This window comes from Lissotriton helveticus, chromosome 3_1 (genome assembly GCF_964261635.1).
Source record: "Lissotriton helveticus chromosome 3_1, aLisHel1.1, whole genome shotgun sequence".
In the NCBI taxonomy this organism is placed as follows: domain Eukaryota; kingdom Metazoa; phylum Chordata; class Amphibia; order Caudata; family Salamandridae; genus Lissotriton; species Lissotriton helveticus.
In genome coordinates this window covers 186,785,956-186,805,764 of record NC_136061.1, presented here as the reverse complement: position 1 = coordinate 186,805,764, position 19,809 = coordinate 186,785,956, and the positions used below count along the sequence as shown (strand labels likewise).

General features: G+C 43.2%; 1 protein-coding gene across 1 annotated transcript in view; it reads right to left on the bottom strand.

Moving 5' to 3' along the window:
* Positions 1-19,809, bottom strand: part of TBL2 (transducin beta like 2) — a 139,153-nt gene that overhangs the window by 22,924 nt on the left and 96,420 nt on the right. The window contains exons 5-6 of the mRNA XM_078679573.1: positions 4,941-5,067; positions 4,584-4,736 (exon numbers count right to left, since the gene is read on the bottom strand). Of these exons, the coding sequence (XP_078535699.1) occupies positions 4,584-4,736; positions 4,941-5,067 (280 nt within the window). The remainder of the gene's footprint in view (positions 1-4,583; positions 4,737-4,940; positions 5,068-19,809) is intronic.

Here is a 19,809-nt window from a genome sequence, read left to right as displayed (position 1 = left end):
AACTGATCGGTTAACGTGGAAAGGGACACTACCTTTGATAGGAATTTTGGGTTGGTACGAAGAACCACCCCTATCTCTATGTATTTGGAAAAATGGTTCTTCTAAAGTTAGTGCCTGGAGCTCACTGTCGAGCCTTAGTGAAATGATGGCAATTAAAGCATCCTTCCAAGAAATAAATTAGAGGGGGCAATTGTGTAATGGTTCAAAGGGTGGATCCATAAGTCTTGTGAGAACAATATTGAGATTCCATGCAGGTGGGACTCTGGGTGGTATGACCCTCTTAAGGCCTTCACTGAAAACCTTAATAACTGGCACTTTGAAAAAGGAGAAGAAGTGTTGGCTGTTTTGTAGATAGGCAGCTACTGCCACAAGATGTAGAAGTATGGAAGTGTAAGAGTGCTGTAAATGCAAGAGGTAATAAAATAAAACTTTGTACAGATGCAATGAGTGGATACATTCTTTGGTTACAACAGTAAAAGTAAAATACAAATATTTCCATTTGGCTGCATAACAGGCTCTAGTGGTAGGTTTATGTGATTCCTTAAGAATGGTCATGCATTCTGGTGTCAAAATTAGATATCCGAATTCTATGATTTGAGGTGCCAAATCGCAAGGTTTAGCTCTCTTGGGTTTGGATGTCTGATTAACACCAGATCGTCCAGTCGACCCTGTGACTGAGTCTACTGTTGTTTCAAACTTTCATGTAGAGTATGCAAGTTTAGTCTTGCATGAGACACAATGGCAATGCATAATGCCATCATTCCCAAAAGACGCATGAAAATATTGACCGTCAGGAATTGATTAGCTTGAAATTGTGGTAGCAGTCTTTGAAAATGTTGAATACTGGCTGCATTTGGATAGGCTAAAACTAATTGAGTGTTGAGCATAACCCCTAGATATGGTTGCAGCTGTCAAGGTTGAAGATGGGACTTTTGAACATGAATAGTGAATCCCAGTTGATGTTGGAGGTTTATGGTAATCTGAGTGTTGCGGACAAAAAGTGTATACAGGCTTTGATAAGCAAGTCGTCTAAATACGGGAAGCCATTAACGTTTTGTCTTGAGTAAATGCGCTGCTACCACTGCTAAGCATTTGTTGAACACTCCGGGGTTGAAGTAGTGAGTGAATGGAAGGACTATGAATTGGTAATGGTTTCCTGATATCACAAATCAGAGGTATTTGCGATGTGCTGGATGAATGGGGATGAAGAAGTATGCGTCCTTTAAGTCAAGAGCTGAAATGAAGTCTCCTTGCTGTAGAAAAGGAAGCACCTGTTGAAGTGTGATCTTATGGAAATGCTCTAATAGAGTATGTAGTAATTCAGAGGCAGTGGATCTAAAAGGGGCCATAGGGAGCCATCCTTTTTGGGAATAAGGAAGTACAGAGAATAAACTCCTGACCCTTGATGGTGTAGTGGAACTGGCTCTATAGCTCCTTTGAGTAAGAGAGCTTGCACTTCCAGTTTGAGCAGTTGATGTTCCAAAGAGAGTCTGTGGGTACAAGGTGGAATATTGAGAGGAGTGCTGATAAGCTCCAGGCCATAACTGTGTTGTATAGTGTCCAACACCCACTGGTCCGATGTTATGGACTGCCATTTGGAAACAAACTATGGTATTCGACCACAGACAGGTGTAGAATGATCGGGGAGGCGGGGGAAGGATAAGTGAGTCACCGTTTATTGCCGGATGAGATATTACGGGTTGGTGTACCTTTGCCTCGACCTATAAACTTGTTACCCCTGTAGTTACCTTTGAAATATCCTCTAGCTTGAGATAATTGGGTTTGTGACCTGTAGGAGGCTGCAGAGGCATCACTTTGGGCTCTACAAAAGGAGCAACAAAAGGAGTGGGTGTTCGAAGTGCCTCCATAGATTTGGCATCCTCAGTATCTTTTTTATATCTTCTCCAAGGCCTCATCTACTTGTGGAATGAAGAGATGCTGCTTATCAAACAGAACATTTAGTAAAGTTTGATGGACTTCTGGGTTAAATCAAGTGATACGAAGCCAGGCATGCCTCCATAGGAGGACACTTGTATTGATGCCTCTAGTGTCAGTATCCACAGAGTCCAGTGCGCATTTAATGGAGGAGTAGGAAATTAATTTTCCTTCCTGAACTAGTCCTTTCCCTTTCTTTTTATGTTCCTCTGGGAGATATTGGGGTGTTTCTCCATCTCATCACAGTGAGCTCTGTCATACCTGTCAAAAAGCCCCTGTGTGTTTAAAATTCACCAATTATTGGCAGATTCAGCAGCACCCGTTAGCAATAAGTTTGGATTCCTTATCAGCAGGTACTGTGCCCGCTGTAGTTTGTACGTTTAGAGGCTGAAACAACTAGGGAGTCTGGTGGAAGAAGGCCTCGAATAAAAATTGGATCAGATGGTGCAGCCATATATTTTTTTAGCTACCCTACGGGTGATAATGGGAGCCCGGCAGGATCCTTAAAAATATCATCGGCCTTGGGGATTCATGCCTCTGAAGCGATTGAGACGCCCAATGTGATGTGCACAATGTCTCAAATAACAAACCTTCTTCCGTGGATTCCTTATGTAGTGTAACCCCATGGTATGCTGCTGCTCTAGCAATGAGCTCCTGATATTATGTAGTATTAGGAGGTGATGGTTTGGCAGGGTTTAGGTCTGGATCTGTATTTTCGCGGGAGGGGTCAATGTCAATCCTGCCAGGAATCTGGTGGTGGTGAGTCATAAGTGTCATCATCCCTCCATTTGCATCTGTGTCTGTATGTGGAGATCCCAGAGGTGTAATATTTAAGGGATTCCGTGGTGAGTGAGGTACATGTGGTGGTATGTGATATGGAGAAGCAACAGGATGCAGAGGACCGGTAGCATTGTCCTTTTTTCTTCATAGGTATCAGCAAATCAATGTCTTCTTGGAAAGAGGCTTGCAGCACTGATGCAGTCTTTGTAATAATGCGGCCAGTCTCTTGATGTATATTGATCCGTTTTGGCTTCGGATCGAGTCTTTCCTGTATTGTCTCTAAATGGGCTCCAGGAGTGTCACAGGAGCAGATTTTGGTGCCGAAGGTTTCGGAAAGGAACCAATTTTGACTTTCAGAACAAGATTGGGTTGGAGCGCAAGAGGTGGAACCTCAGCTTGCTTTCGTTGTCCAGCTAAATGGGCAGCTGAAGCTGAATCTTAGTGTCAACCATGGCCAGATGGCAGCCCGAAGCCTTTTGTTTTGCGGAAGTCCAAAGTTTTAGTGTGGGATGTGAGGGTTTTGAGTACTCACTGCACCATGATCCGGCAGCAGGTTGTGTGACTAAGTAGATCTTAAAGTCAGAGTCTAAATCTTGAACTAAAAAAGACACTTCTTTGGCCGCAGAGGCCTCTTGTCCAAAAATATTAGGCAGGTGTTGGCATGATTTCACGTCTCTGCATTTCTCGGAGTTGTGCCAGATGGTCCGGCAGGGTCTTTTTAGTTCAAAACGACTGAGCGGCTTCACAATGTTCTTCTCTGTGCTCGGAAGATCAGCACATATTGCAGAATTGAAACTGAGTCCGTTCCAACAGCAGAGTATCATTGATGGAGTCAAATGAGAGTAAGGTAGCCGGTAGGGTGAGGCCAAAAGGCCGCGATCGGAACATTCCAACCTGATGAATAAGTCTTCTGAATTTCAATATGCAAGGGGGAAAAACGTGCTCAAAAACTACACCAAGGGTAGAGTGGATTACACACTGAAAGGATGCCATAACGGTCTGAAACCGGAGCGCCGTAATACATGCCGCAACCAGATGGCGAAAAGAAAATATTGGATCCGATGCCCATGAGGACTATTACCAAGAGGAAGAGTCACCTTACCTCGTAACTTGAAACACTTCGTTGAAGAAAAACAACTTGCACACATCCGGACCCAACACCAGATGGCAAGAATATGCAAAGCATGTGTATCTACAGCCGCACATGCCTCAAACTTATATTTTAACTCTTTTAAGGTTAAAATGTTGAGGCAGTAGATACTTGAGAGGTTTTTGTTTTGTAGAAATGGATTCAGTAATTTGGGATGCATATAAGGAGATGAGCAATGTTTGAAGGATTTTTAATTTGTTATATTTGAACAGTCTGGTCCTCAAATAAACTGTGGGCTGAGATCGCTGGATTCTACAAAAGTACTATTTAAGTTCTTTTGTTACAATGCAGCCCTGCCAGTGGGCTTATAGACTATTGGATGAACTGGAAAAAACGCAGGAAGACAAGTAGGCATAGCTTTGGCATGCAATGCAAAGAGTATGTCCTAAAGACCTTCAGAACCATCTTAAATTATTTCGACCAGGAACACAAAATAGATGCAACCAACAGTTTCTGAAAAGCATAGGATGTGCGGACAATAAAAAGAGGAACTGAGTAAATGGCCACCACAGTCTATATTACCGACACAAAATAACACACAAAAGCCCCTGTAATAACATGAATGAACTGCAAAAACTTTTGAACTGTTCTAGGGATCTGGCCAACCACAAAGTAAAAACTCAATAGGTTCAACACTTTGACAAAAATAATGTGAAGACAAAAAGGCATCAGATAAATATGAAAAATACATGCTTTTATTTTGCTAAAATGTGCTTACCGCCTGGAGTCGTTTGAAAAGGAAAATGAAGATACACCAGCGGAATGACCTTTCAGATCGAAAGCCCTTGCCACTTCTTGGAAGTCACCAGATTTACTGAAGCATACCTCCCACACCTTCACATCAGGGGTAAATCCACAGGATGCCACAAACCTAATGAGGGAATATTATATAGCATTTAGGGATAGCAAAGTCTGCTGTCCAGAGGAAGACAAAACTATCAAGTTCACTCTTCTCCCTTCAGAAGAATCATCCCTCAGTATTGCATCGGATTGTACAGTGATGAAACATCTTACAAAGGCTGCAATACAGAATTTAGCAGTCTCAAGCAGAGAACACTATAAGTGTAGGGCTCACCTTCCGCACGGTGATACTGCTGCATACGCGTTAGTCATTTGATTGGTATTGATGTTAGACAACACTTCCCCTTTCAGGTCCCAAACAAAGATGTTGGTGTCACTTGAAGCGGTCATGATAAACTTTCCTGGCAAAAAACAAATAATATAGAATGTAATGCGAAAAATGTATAAGAAAGATTGCATATTTTCATCAGTTAACTAAACTAATTGCAAGCAATCCCTCAGGTATCAGAGCATGGACTGTTTGAGAACAAACACAGCAGCAAGAGCCATGAGCTTTTAGATTGAGGATAGGTGCAGAACTCTAGGATCAAAACCCACAATCTATGCATCACTATTAATTCTCTGCCAACTGTGAATCATCTAATGGACATAAAGCATAGAACCCAGAACTCCCATTTAGCATGCAAATACTTTTTAATGAGATTTCTACAGTCAGTTGACCAGTAACCAAAAAAAAACTTTTAGAAGTAGATGAACTGTGTCCTCTCACCTGCCTTAGAACACCTGCTAAAATTTTTGACAATTGCACCAGTTACAAAACATTAAAACTAATCTTTACAATTTTTAAAAAAAATTGTTTTTATTGATTACAAAAACAGGGCATTTGTTAGGCAGATGGTACATGCACTGGACACGACAGTTCGCTGCATCAGATAGTATCATTACATAACACAAGATATTATACAGACATAAGTCCATGAATATTGGTACATTCCAGTAACTCCCCATTTCCTCCCAACTAAGAATCTGACTCACTCTCCCCATCAGGTGTAGGTGGATCACACAGATACCCTCTATACTCATTCCAGGAGCCCCAAATTTTCCCCCATTTCCGAGGGCATCCCCGTTGCACATACACCACCTTCCCTGCAAGCATCGCTGCATCCAGATCTCTACACCAGTCTCCAAGCGTGGAGATACCCATCAGGTCCCACTGTCTGAAACCCTTGCTGTTACAAAGTTTGCCTAACCTACGTGTCGCCCAAAGCGGAGTCTTTCTGGTAATAGTGTCCTTGCATTTAAGACGGGTCTGTGCTGTGTACCACAGCCCCACTGTGTGAGCCGTAGGGCCCAAGAGGGATAACACGCCCCTTGTATCGTACAACGCAGAAAGAACTCCAGCCTCTCCCAGTTCATATCTGTCTGCCTGAAATGCTGGTTCTGCTTGGGGCGATTGTAACCATTGATTTATAATTTTTAGATGGGCGGCCCAGTAGTACAATTGAATATCCGGAAGGGCAACACCACCATCATACCAGCCTCTAGTCAACTTGCAGCGTGATATACCCGCTGGCTTATTACTCCAGAGCAGACCTGAGACCAACGCATCTACCATTTTAAAATACTGAATGGGGACAGGGAATGGGGTATTCTCCAATATATATATATATATATATATATATATAACAGTTGGGGAAGCGTCATCATTTTAATCTTTACAATTTTACTGTAAAGGTTACTGATCTGGTATAGATTTAAGAGCAGGTACAAAAATGTGTCACACTTCAGCAATGTATACAGGAGAAGGTAGAATCCTCTACTAACCAATGTTTTGATTTGTGTTTTCATCCTGATTTCATCTAAATCACTATTCAACATTTTTCTTCTAAACGAACAGTTCTTTGCCTAAAGAGTGAAATCTGCAACATAAGAGCTTGATATGCTAGAGACGTCTAAGACCACAATTCAGGCAGGAAATATCATCATCTACAAGAAAGATGTCCACTGTAAGCGCAGCCCCACCGCTTGCTACCAAACCTGGTAAACTCTAGACTCAAATACTCCTCAATCAGAGTTCATGTCACATTAAGGACTACCATGCCGTTCTCCAGGGTACCAAACAATTTTGCATGGCCGTTTGTGTACTTTCTGCAAGTAGCAAAACCATAATCCTGGCTCTCACCAAGGATCGTTTCTAGTTTAAGTACAAGAACCAACACTCCTACATTTAAAAAAAAAAAACCTGCCTTAAGGTATTCAAGGAAATGTTTATTTTGAAGGTCTTAATAGGTGTCCATATCAATCAACTTGTTGTTTAGGAATAATTAATATTTCCGGCAGAGAAGATCCAACTGTTTCTTGATCAAAATAGGATTCAAGATTCATGTTGATATTATCACTGAAAGTCATGGATCGAACATAGGCCAGGCAATTTTGATAGGTTACACCCTATGCAGCGCTCTGCCATAACAAGGCATTTCTGTACATTGCAAGCGGATAGAAAGTGGATAAAGATGCACTCCATGTTTGAGAGCCACTTCTGGCTAGCATGAAAACAGCAACATGGAAGACATGCCACAGGTTCATAAACCAATATTGCTTGCTAGGGAGAAGTCTGGGTTAGAAAAGTGTTGGTTAGGCACATTATTCAGTAAGCTGAGCCTTAATACCCTCTTGCCTTCTTACTATTGTATTGCTGTACATCGCTGAAAGACCTATTGTGGGACAATCAAAGGTCACTTTTATGAAACAATAGTCTTCCAGCATTGGTACCTTTCACAGTTTGATACAAGAAGCTCCCTCCCTGTGTTCCCTATGACACTAATACTTTGTCTGCTCACTTGTACGATAAAGAAGTGAGAGTTGGTGCCACCAAAGGGAGCAGTATACGTAGCCTATCCATACCATTTGTTCAAATACAAACTCAAACAATGAAGAGGATTGGATACGGTCGTTGTATTAAATGTGTTTTAATACTGTTCTGAATAACATATCTCTGGAGATTCCCAGTGATGAATGAATAAATAAACCCACAGAAATCAATGCAGGATCCAGTGCCGTAGACACTATTTTCAGCAGTCAGCTTTGATCAAGGAGACACTTTTCAGGTAAAGCATCAATTCAGATGTGGAAACCATAAACCAGTGCATTCAGGCAGGAAGCGGTTCAGGGGCAGAACTGCTAGGAAGGAGCGCTGTAAACTGCAAAGGAGTCGGTGACCAACTGTAAATTCTATATGAGCATAGTGAACAGATTGACGCCTCTGTCACATTTTCAGTTCTGCATTTTCCTTTTACAAACTCATGTTTCATAGGTTTGCTGCATTCGTTTAAAAGAACTGAACAAAAGCCTAAACCTCCAAAATTGGATAGATTAAAGCGCAGGACTATTGTGAGGAGTGGGTTGCTAGACTTGGTGTGTGGTGACCTGAAAGTCCGGGTGGAACCTATTGTGTTTTAAACAGTGTGATACTTCTTGTCAATGTAGAGGTGTCGAAGCCAACCCGCGAGGGTGGGGTAGGAGGGTGGAGTGGATAGCCACGAGACATCTAATCGGCATTGTAGTTCGGAATCAGTCTGTGCCTATAATTGCTGCAATGCTTGTTTATATTAGTGTTTGTGTATTTTCTATGGAAAATACTAATAAAAAGAAAGTGCTCTATTGGGTTGAGGGAATAGCCTTAGTGACGAGCATATGAAGCTAGCTAGTCTCAGGAGCACAGTTATATTGAGGAGAATTGCATTCACCAACCAAAGCCTGTATGTGCAACACAAAACGCTGAATCGCCTGTGTGGGGTGCTCAGATAACTGGAAATGATAAATGGAAGGGATATACAATAGTTATGCGAGACTTGGTCGGTGAACACTTTAGCGTATAAACAGACAGTAGGCAAGTACGGCAAATATGGAACAAAACGTGTCCAATTGCTTTCTCATTGTGAGAAAGTGTCCCTTTTTGCGTGGTCACCCCCATTTTTGTTAGACTGACGCTCGGATTGCGTTTCACTCTGCGACACTCCTGTCCAGGCTCCAGTGCAAGTGCTTGGACCCTAAAACATGGTTAAATTGGCTAACTCCTAAGTGCTGTATTTAGCTTTCCTATAAGGCCACAGGGTATGAGATACAATGCAGATCTAGGGAATATAAAGTTAAATGTCACCTATGGTATGCTGCACTTATTGTGCCATCCACTAGTGTGACAATTAAAACATGGCTTGAGGCCTATCATGTGTAGCCTGACAGCAGCAGCTGCCCATAAGGTAAATGGCAAAAATTTTAAGAGTGGAGCATGTTTAACATTAGAAATGGCATGCCTCCCCAATGACTACGCCAAAATCATTTAGTTACTAGTCTACTTTAACTGGCACACAAGAAATGTGAAAGTATAAATTATACACTTTAACCTACTACTTAACTATAAAAGTAACTTGACCTCTTGTCTTCTACTTGAACTCCACTGGCTTACAGTAAAGGAGAGAATTCACTTTGAAGCCTGGTGCTATTTGCACAGATCAAGATCAGTGGCTGGCCCACAATATCTGCATGAATTTGTTAGAGCGTACAAATCTTTCCGTTCCCTCCGCTTCTGTGAACTTTCCTTGGGTATTGTCCCCATAGTGAAACGCACATGTATGGGAGGCCGGTCCTTTGTGTTTCAGGGCACCAACCTATGGAACGCCCTCCCAGAGCCTCCAAGAAGTTATCCCTCGCTGACTATCTTTCGAAGACAGCTGGAGACCTGGATCTTCAGAGCTAGCGAAACCTGGATGGACCCAATGGGGTAACTGTGCGCTATATAAAACTTCTGAATAATAATAAATTACTTTTGACATGTACCAGCTACAGACCTAATTTAAATGTTATATTTATAAAAATATCCAATCTAAATGGTGAAGTCAGATTTGTATTAAATACATTGAAAATGTAACGGTTAGAAAGTTACCCTTACCCTGTCTGAAGATGCTGGAGGCTCATTTTCATCAGCGAGGCCTGAATGAGGCGTGAAGAGGAGTGAAAACTGTTCTCAAAGTAGACACAATGACTATGAAGGGGTGTATTCTTCCCCTTGGCCAGTTAGGGTGGAACCAGGAACGTCATTAACTTCAAAGCAGTCGGTCATGTCAAAAATTGTTAGGCGACACCTGGAAAGGTCCAGCTTCGTCCACCATAGTCAAGTTTGCACCAAACCCGATGGGAGGAAAGCGGTCCCCAGAACCAGGATGGAGTGAAACGAGGAGGGTACCGCTCATTACCCATGCCACACCTCTGGGTGGCACACAAGCTGCGCACAAGGGAGAAATAGTTACTCCATCTTAAATTTTGGGTGTAAGGGGGACTGTTTACATTAGCGTAAATAAAAAACGACTGAAAAAATGGGTAAAGTGGCTTTAAGGAATTTTAACGCCATTGGTTCGGGAATGCCCAGGCATTACCTCCAACTAACCATGCATAAATATGGCACCTCCTGAGAACACTTTCTGGACCTTCAGAAGAGGACTGGGCATGCGGTCTGTGACCTGGGAGGAGCCCTGAAGGACTGGACCTGCTCCCTCTTGTACAACGGACAAAGAAGTGGACTCAAAGGGTCGGTTGACTGACCTCTTGTGTGGCTACAGGGACACACCAAGCTGCAAGAGACCTTTTCCCTGAAGTGGCTACCAACTGGGTCTGAACTGGATTTTGCTGTTGGCCTCTAGCTGGCGTCCTGAGAGTCCAAGTGCCTGCCCTGATGTCCTGGAATCTCGAAGGTGTACTCCTGTGGTTGTTGGGCACCAGCAGAAGCAGATCAACAAGACTGAATTTCAACTGCGTCCCGGTCAACGCTTCGCCCCAAAAAACACTGAGTCCAATTCTGCATTGTGACTTGGAAAATTCCCAGCGAAAAATCTCCAAAGCTACAGAAGGACCAATCTGCTTCAAGTATCTGGCCTTCGGTTCCACTGTGACAGCCACTATTTCAGTGGGGCATGCTCATGGAGGATTCTTCTTGTGAAGTGGGACTTAGAAACTTTTCTTGACTTCCAGACTTTTCACCAAGACCAATCGATGGTTGTATCCAACTGGGGCTCTAACACAGTTGGCCTCAAGTGTCACCTAGGTCTACAGCTTCCATTGGCTATCATTGGCATTTTTGTGGTTCGACATATTGGATTGTTGTTGTTTTAGTGGCATTTTTCTTACTACAGTTTTGTGGTTTCAGAAAGTTTTTTTGTAATTTTGTGTCGTGTCTTTTACTTTTTAAGTGCTTTAGTACTTCTAAATGCTTTACACACTTTCTCTAAGTTATGCCTGTCTGCGCCATTGCACCATTGGATGAGCTTATGTTTAAATTATTAATACTATTAACTTTACCTAGAGAATTTGTGAATGTATTACTTGTGGTGAACTCCCATTCACCCCCACTAATAATCCACTTTCTTACACCCAATCGCTCAATGTCAAAAAGTTTATTTATGCACTCAAATAAAATCAAATAGCAATATAAAGGATGGAGTCCAGCAAGAAAGGTTAGAAGATGTGGATGGAGGGGATGACGAGAAGATGGAAGTTGAACTGAGCTGTGCAGACATCACAGTCCGAATGAAAGATAAATGGAAACATTTTACAAAAGCAAAGGAGTGAGAAATACATTGGTCGTCTGCTAAGGCCCTGGTTACAAAAAAGAGTTACATTTCAGTCCGTAGTTGTGTAATTATCGGACCACACTATTTTCCCCAATCAGATTGTAGCAGTAAAAAAAGGCCTGCTAAAAGGTAAAATATGTGACATTCAATGTGTTACATACAGATGCTGAACGCTATGCTTCTTTTCGAAGGAAAAAACATGGAATAGGCGGAATTTACAGGGTGCAGTAAATACCTCACTACGATCTGGCCCACTTGTAACTGGGGCGCTTACATATGGACATATTTAATGGGTCTTACTCATATTCTAAACTTATTTTTGAGAAAATAATAACTTTCTATTGTCTTTTTTGGTAGCTCTTTCGTGAAAAAGAATTTTCTAAAAACACTGTATGTGAACAACAGTGATGGCGTACAGATATCCATGAGTATATGACACTCAAGGTAACCACCCAACATCTCTGGAAATAGCAAAATTAGAGAACAGAAAGGTTTGTTTCTTTTTTAAATCATATTTCACTTAAAATGTATATTCTACATAGCATCATCACATTTAAAAGAGTATCTGTAGACTACCAGGTGCTCATAAGCAATCCAAATAGGAGGTACGATCAGTAGTAGCCTATTTAGGTGAAATGTTTAAAAATAACAATGCTGTTTAAACGTTTCAAATAAAAGACACAGAAAAGGAAGATAGAGATGCAAGAATAAAATTAAAATATTAGAATTTCCCTCCCACATACACACATACACCTTAAACTATACATTTCAGGCATACAACTGAAAACTGAATTGAGCCACAATCTATCACAGGTGCTTTGAACTTTCATTCTGCGCTCCATCACCTTGTCATATTTTCATGGGGTTATCAAAGGCAGAATTCATTCTTTCTATTAAAAGGTTACTTGGTTATGCTAGACTTTCATACTTTCAAAATTAGTTTTGGGGAAATTAGAAATGCAGGCGCAAGCCACATTTTTTTAGGGGTAGTGAGCCTTTTGTTACATCCCATAAAAGTAGTGCCATCAGTGGGGTCCAATCAGTTTCTTATCAGGCACAAGATTGTCAGTTAAGGGAATCTAGACAACTCCACCACCATCTGGCAAATCCATAAAGACACCTTGAGCCAGTTGACACCCCAACATACGCTGGACAGTTTGAAACAGAAATCGAATACAGGCCAAATACTATTTCTTGTTGTTCTAAACACAAATTAAGGGCAGACTTCCACAGAGCAAACCTATTTTACACTGTTTTGTACTTAACGTAGTCTGAATAGAACTAGAATCCTCTCTCCTACTGAATTTTACACTTGACGGAGCTCTTGAGATGATCTGCTTCTGAGTCTAGGATCGCCTTGTCCTTACATCTGGTGTTGGTAAAGTCTCACTGTCCCCTTTATATACGAACACACCAGGTTGTATTTCCATTATTTTATCCAGCAATTTGAAATAAGAATATTCACTAAGTTCAGGTTAAAGGGTACTCATGGCATGCTCTTCTATTTACACCATCTCCTTGATTTCGGTTTGTTTTCAGAATGTTAACAAAAATGGGATTTCTACAGTGTGAATGAGGAAAAAAAATGGGTTAAATTTCCTTTCACGAAACTGCCCCTTCCACACACAAAGAAGGCAAGCGAGGGGAAGGTACTCTGCATCATAGGTCACTTACATTTACTGCGGACACTACAACTATGGATGAGAAATGCAGAACAGTCAGAATTCAGGCACAGATAAACCTGCTAAGAAATAGCCACACATCGGTTGTATGCTTCAAATACCAGTTAAGAGGAAACATTTATAGCAGTATGCAAACTCCTGCTCACTTCCGATGACAATCTGTAGTTGTTCAAGGAGAATGGACTTCGCCCAGACTGTGTCTTAGGCAAAGAGCTAGACTTTGGGAAAGAGTAATGAAACAGTTTGCGTGATGAACAGAATTAAATGAGGACTAGCACTTTCAGTAATCGCACATATTGTGTATGGCATTATGGCTTGCCAAGATCATTTGTTTGCAAGGTCTGGTTTAGACAGGAGATTGATCACAACATGGAATCTCATGCGGACACCCAAAAGGCCCAAGCCACTTCCTCAAAGATCAAGGGTACAAGTCAAATGGGAAATACACATTTCCTAGAAATACCTAATGTACCAATGTAATTACTGGTTCTTACTTCTTCAGAAGATTAAACATCTTATCGCTAGAGAGAACTTCTGCATTGCTGAACAGGCTCTCTTCCTTTTATAATTAGACTGGAGAAGCGGCAACCTCCTCAAGTCCTCATTAGTGGGTTTTAAAGGGGTGGTCTAGGTTACTGCTAAGTTAATAGCAACGCTGGAAAGTTCAACTACAGAACAGCAGACACCAGGACAATGCATAGGTGTCAGTCGCAAGCCAGGGAAATGCTTAATGTGCCATGCATACACAGTCAGAGCAGAGGATTTTTTAGCTTGTTACTAGCTGGGTAAAATAGTGTTATTTCTGAGAACTAGCATAGCTTGAATCTATCAGCTGTAAATGTTAGAGGCAAAAACACCCCAAAACCTCTCCCATGAACATCTGGAGTTCAACAAGTTCTCCCCGCTAATCTTCATTTTTTTGGAGTATTGGCTACCAACTCAAAACTAGCTTTCCAAAAGAGTTATATACTTTTATCCTTTGGATTCTTTGTATTGTAACAGTCTTGCTACGCACAATAAAAAAACTTCTTTATAGTACTTTAACGCATCATGCTTTGTACGCACTAGGAAAATAAAAATTCAATATAAGATTTTGTGGGCTTTGTAAAGTTACATTGGGGGACGATTTATAGCAAAATCCATTAAAAGAGGTGAAGTGATCAACAGAGGCAGGAATAGCTTTAGGTGAATGTTAAGGAATGATGCAAACAATATAGTACTAGCTTCAAACACTGCCTTTTTTATTCTGAATGAAGCACGAAGAACAATATGGAGAAGGTAAGGCACTCCCGATTTGGTCTAGCCCATGGACAGGGATAGGCACCTATATGCAGTAGGAACAGGGTGAATCTGGTCACAACTATGGCCCCCAATGTTTGGCATTCTCCCTCCACATCTCAATCTTCCCGAGTTTTGTATAATGTTAAGTGCAGATATATGAGAATGGGAGATGGCTACGAAAATTAAGGCTTTACGCTGGTTTTGGAGGCATGACAAGGCAATGCAGATATCCATAAAGTAAGCACACACTATTGTGCGATCATCATCGTAATCAAACATGCCTTGACACAGCACCCTTTTACGATTTACCAAGGCAAATTAGGGAGCATACACTCATGCATGGACTTTGGCGAGGGGTAGCAGCACAACTTTAGTATCATACATGGAGTTCTCCACAAGTAGATGGCAAAAAGTCCACACTGCTCGTCTCATCTTCTAGCAACCCTTCGGGATCTTTGAAGACTTTATATCACACACAAAGAGAATTTGGATATTTGCATTTGTGAATTTCCAAAAATGTTGCATTTGTTCACTAAGTCGGATAAAGAACGCCTGAGATTGACACCTTCCTAAACTGTGCTTCAAGCCTGAGCATGTGCAGATGCGCTTTAGGAGACAGACAGTACGGTTATGCATTTTTAGTCAATCTGGGTCTCTCTTCCAAGGCTGCCAAAATTATATTAGAGTTAATTAAGATGACGTTAAGATGTGGGTTTGGTAAATAGGCTCATAGATGATATTTCTGTCAACTCTAAATATTGATGTAGATAACCCATCTTTATAACTGCAATGTTGAATAAAAGATCACTGCTAATGCTTACGCATTGTAGCCTAGTAACAAAGTATTGGACTTCATGTGATATAACCGCAAGCTATTGATTCCGTCCATTTGTTTTGCTACTTATGTGAACTCTACTATTGCAACTGCATTAGCCATGGATTACTTAATAAAATACAACTTTAATAAAAAGGTTACCACAAAAAGAACCAAAAGTACCCAACAGCATGGTCTACTGTGGCACTCAGTATTTGTTTGGAGGTACGCTCTTTAGCAATGCCGGTATCTCTAGGGGTTCCAAGTAAGACGGTCTTGTTAATTCACCTGTTCCTCCAAAGTATGTGAAGGACTATGTTACAAACCCTGTAAGCATCTGTTCTTGACATGTAGAGCTGTAGATTCACATGCTTTGCATAATCCTGCCATCTAGTGTTGAGTCAGGATGTTTGCAAGTTGTTTTTCTTCGAAGAAGTATTTTCCAGTCACGAGGTAATGGGACTCTTCCTTTCGGAGATAGCACGCATGGGCATTGACTCCATTGTAAGATTGTTTTCCCACAAGAGGGTGAGAATGGAGTAAGTACATGCGTATGAAATGTAAATAACAACTGCAACAACCATAGGTGTCAGGAGATGAGGGAGGGCGCATGTGAATCTACATGTCAAGAACAGATGCTTACAGGGTAAGCAACAATCAGTTTAAGGCATATGTGCTGTAGATTGAATATGCTACTTACCAGTATGCAACTGTTCTTGGCATGTAGGGCTGCTAACATTCATATCTATTGCATAGATCGCCGCCTAGTGTTGGGTCCGGATGATTGCACATTGTTGTCCTGGAAGAGTCTTCGAAGTATCACGACATATGTGGCTCCTCCCCTGGACTACAGTGCGCATGGGCATCGACTCCATCCCCAGATTGTTTTTAGCCATTGTGGCAAAGATGGAGTGCGATAGTGTAAACGATGTCCATGCTAGTGATGAAATGCATGAAGTAGTCCGCAGCTGCTACAGGCGCCGGGGAGGAGGGCGGGCGATATGAATGTTAGCAGCCCTACATGCCAAGAACAGATGCATACTGGTAAGTAGCATATTCAGTTCGAGGCATGTGGGCTGCTAAATTCATATCTATTGCATAGAATACATAGCAGTCCCCTCATGAACGGCGGCCGCCCGTGCCAGCTGCAGAAGTCTGAAAAAGAGTTTTGAGAACAGCCTGTCCTACAGCTGCCTGCTGTTTGGAGTGCACATCTACACAGTAATGTTTGGTAAATGTATGTGGTGTAGCCCACGTGGCTGCTCTACAAATATCCTCTAAAGGAATGTTACCTAGGAATGCCATGGAGGCCCCCAGTTTGCGTGTGGAGTGCGCCCTGGGGGGGACCGTTAAAGTGAGTTTAGCCTTCTGATAACAAATCTGAATGCATTTAACGATCCACCTGGCTATTCCAGCTTTGGAAATAGCGTTGCCTTTGTGCTGGGCAGAGAAGGCAACGAAAAGTTGCTGTGTCTTCCTAAAGGGTTGTGTTCTGTCAATATAGTACATCAATGCCCTTTTAACGTCTAGCGTGTGGAGCATTCTTTCTGCTACTGTTTCTGGGTTTGGAAAGAATGCGGGCAGTTCAATGGTTTGATTGACATGAAACTGTGACACCACCTTCGGAAGGAACTTGGAGTTAGTGCGGAGCACTACCCTGTTTGAATGCACTTGTATAAATGGCTCTTGTATTGTGAGCGCTTGTAGCTCACTAACGCGCCTTAGAGACGTGACAGCAATAAGGAAAGCCACTTTCCATGTCAAGAACTGAATCTCACATGAATGTAGAGGCTCAAAAGGTGGGCCCATCAACCTAGTGAGGACCACGTTGAGATTCCATACTGGAGCGGGTGGGGTCCTGGGAGGAATGACCCGCTTTAGCCCTTCTAGAAAAGCTTTAATGGCAGGCACCCTGAAAACAGAGAAATGCTGCCTGTTTTGAAGATAAGCCGCTATGGCGGATAAGTGTATCCTAATGGAAGCGTACGCTAGATTGCATTTGTAAAGATGTAACAAATAGCAGATGATGTTAGGAATGGAGGCATCCAGCGGGTCAATGTTGTGTGCTGTACAATAAATGACAAACCGCTTCCATTTTGCTGCATAGCAAGCTCTTGTAGTGGGCTTACGTGCCTCCCTGATGATGTCCATGCATTCAGGTGGCAGGTTGAGGTAGCCAAACTCTAAGACCTCAGGAGCCAGATCGCCAGATTGAGCTGTCGCGGATCTGGGTGCTGAATGTCGCCATGGTTCTGCGTCAAGAGCCTGGGTGTGAGGTGCAGCCTTTGATGCGGTACCATGGAGAGTTCTAGAAACGTGGTGTACCATGGTTGGCGTGCCCACGTTGGAGCAACTAGGATGAGTGTCATCGAGTGTTGCTTCAGCTTTCTTGCCACCAGCGGTATCAGAGGTGCTGGGGGAAAAGCATACGCAAATCTGCCTGACCAGTTCATCCATATCGCATTTCCCTGCGACTGAGGGTGAGGGAACCTGGCGGCAAAGTGTTGGCATTTTGCGTTTTCCCTTGTGGCAAACAGGTCTATCTCTGGATGACCCCACTGTTGAAAGTACGGGTGGAGTACTGATGGATGTATCTCCCACTCGTGCATTTGATGGCTGTACCTGCTGAGCAGATCTGCCATCTGATTGTCTGTGCCCGGGAGGTGTTCCGCCATGAGGAAGACGTTCCTCTGAATGGCCCACTTCCACATGCTCTGAGCCAGGTGAGACAGCTGTGGAGAGTGCGTACCTCCCTGTTTCTGGATGTAATACATCGCCGTCATGTTGTCCGTCCGGATTAACACGACTTTGTTGCACAGATGCATTTTGAAGGATTTGAGTGCCATGAAGATTGCCATCAATTCCAGATAGTTGATGTGCATCTTCTTTTGCTGCGTCGTCCATAGTCCCTGCACAGTGTAGTGGAGCACATGAGCTCCCCACCCCTGGAGAGATGCGTCCGTTGTTAGGATAATCTGTGGCACAGGCTCCTGGAACGGTCGGCCCTTGCAAAGGTTGTGTGGATTCCACCAATCCAGAGAGTTGTACGCCCGACCGGTGACCAACACTAGGTCTTTTAACTGTCCTTGAGCCTGAGTCCACTGATGCGCCAAGCATTCTTGGAGCGGACGCATATGCAACCGTGCGTGCGGGACAATGAAGATGCAGGAGGCCATCATGCCTATCAACTGCATGAACACTCTCGCTGGGAGTGAGTTTTGCGGTCTGAACCTCCGGATGAGCGACTGGATGTTGTCGATCCTCACCTGGTTTGGCTGAGCCGTAGCTGTCAGAGTATTGATCGTCGCGCCCAGATACTGCCGCACATGGGCTGGCTGGAGGTGCGACTTTGGATAGTTTAACGAAAACCCCAGACTGTGAAGGAGGTGAATTGTGTGGGACATGTCCGCGGCGCACTGCTGTTCCGACTTTGCTTGAACAAGCCAGTCGTCTAGGTAAGGATAGACATGTATGTTTTGTCTCCTGAGGTGCGCCGCCACGGTCGCCAGACACTTCGTGAACACTCTGGGGGCAGTGGTCACCCCGAAGGGCAGGACCTTGAACTGGTAATGCCTGTTTTGTATGGTGAACCTGAGGTACTTTCTGTGGGACAGGTGGAGTGGTATGTGAAAATAAGCATCCTTGAGGTCCAGGGTTGTGAGGAAGTCCCCCTGGTTTAACAATGGTAGAACCTGCTGTAGTGTTAACATGTGAAAATGTTCTGAGAGTATGTAGAGGTTGAGGGGGCGTAGGTCGAGAATGGGCCTGAGCGAGCCGTCCTTTTTTGGGATTAAGAAGTACAGGGAATAAACCCCTGTGCCTTCTTCCTCCACCGGCACAAGCTCTATAGCGCCTTTTTGCAGCATCACCAGGACTTCTTGCTGCAATAAGTGCAAGTGCTCTGCTGACATAGGACGGTGTCTTGGGGGTATGTTGGGTGGAGTGGATGTTAGCTCTAAACAGTAGCCGTATTGTGATGTATTCCTATAGGTTCTGTATCGATCCCCCTATTCCTGACCCTGTTCTGGTTAACAAGTTAACTAGCAGCCATCCCATGATGCAGATACCGTTATCTGATTAAGCCACACCACGGCACAGGAACGTGTTATCTGATTATGTCATAACGCTTGCCATCTAATTAGACAAGCGATATTCCTCCAGCCCCTAATAAGGCATACGGAGTTCTCAAAACAAATCAAACCTATGACACCCCGGGAAAAACCCTGCGGCCATTGTTTTGATTTCATCGAGAACTTCAGCAAAAGAATGTGCTAACGACCAAGTCGTATGACATCCTTATTGACGTATCTATGTCCATCCTTACGTCAATCTCGGCACCTTACAGGTATAAATATTACCGGTATTGCCTTAAGCAAACACACGCGGTGGTGACGAGATCGGAGCAGCCAGACTTGCCGAAGCCCAGAGCAGAGCAGACCCCGCTGGCGCAGCCCCGCCTTCCTGACGCGCTGAGAACGAGACGCTGCTTTCTCCTGCCGAGAAATCCAGCTCCGGCGCTTCCGGGTAGCCCTCGCAGGCAGCCTGGAATATCGAGACCAGAGACGAGAGATACCATCCCTCATTCATCCTAAATCCCAGGTACAGAACTGAATAACCCCTCGCAGAGAATTCTTGAGTCAGTCACTTGGCAAAACAAACTCAACTTAAACTGCTACTTTCTATTCCCGCCCACGTATTAGGCTTAGGTCAGGTACACCGGGGTAGGCGTAGTTAGAAGCACCA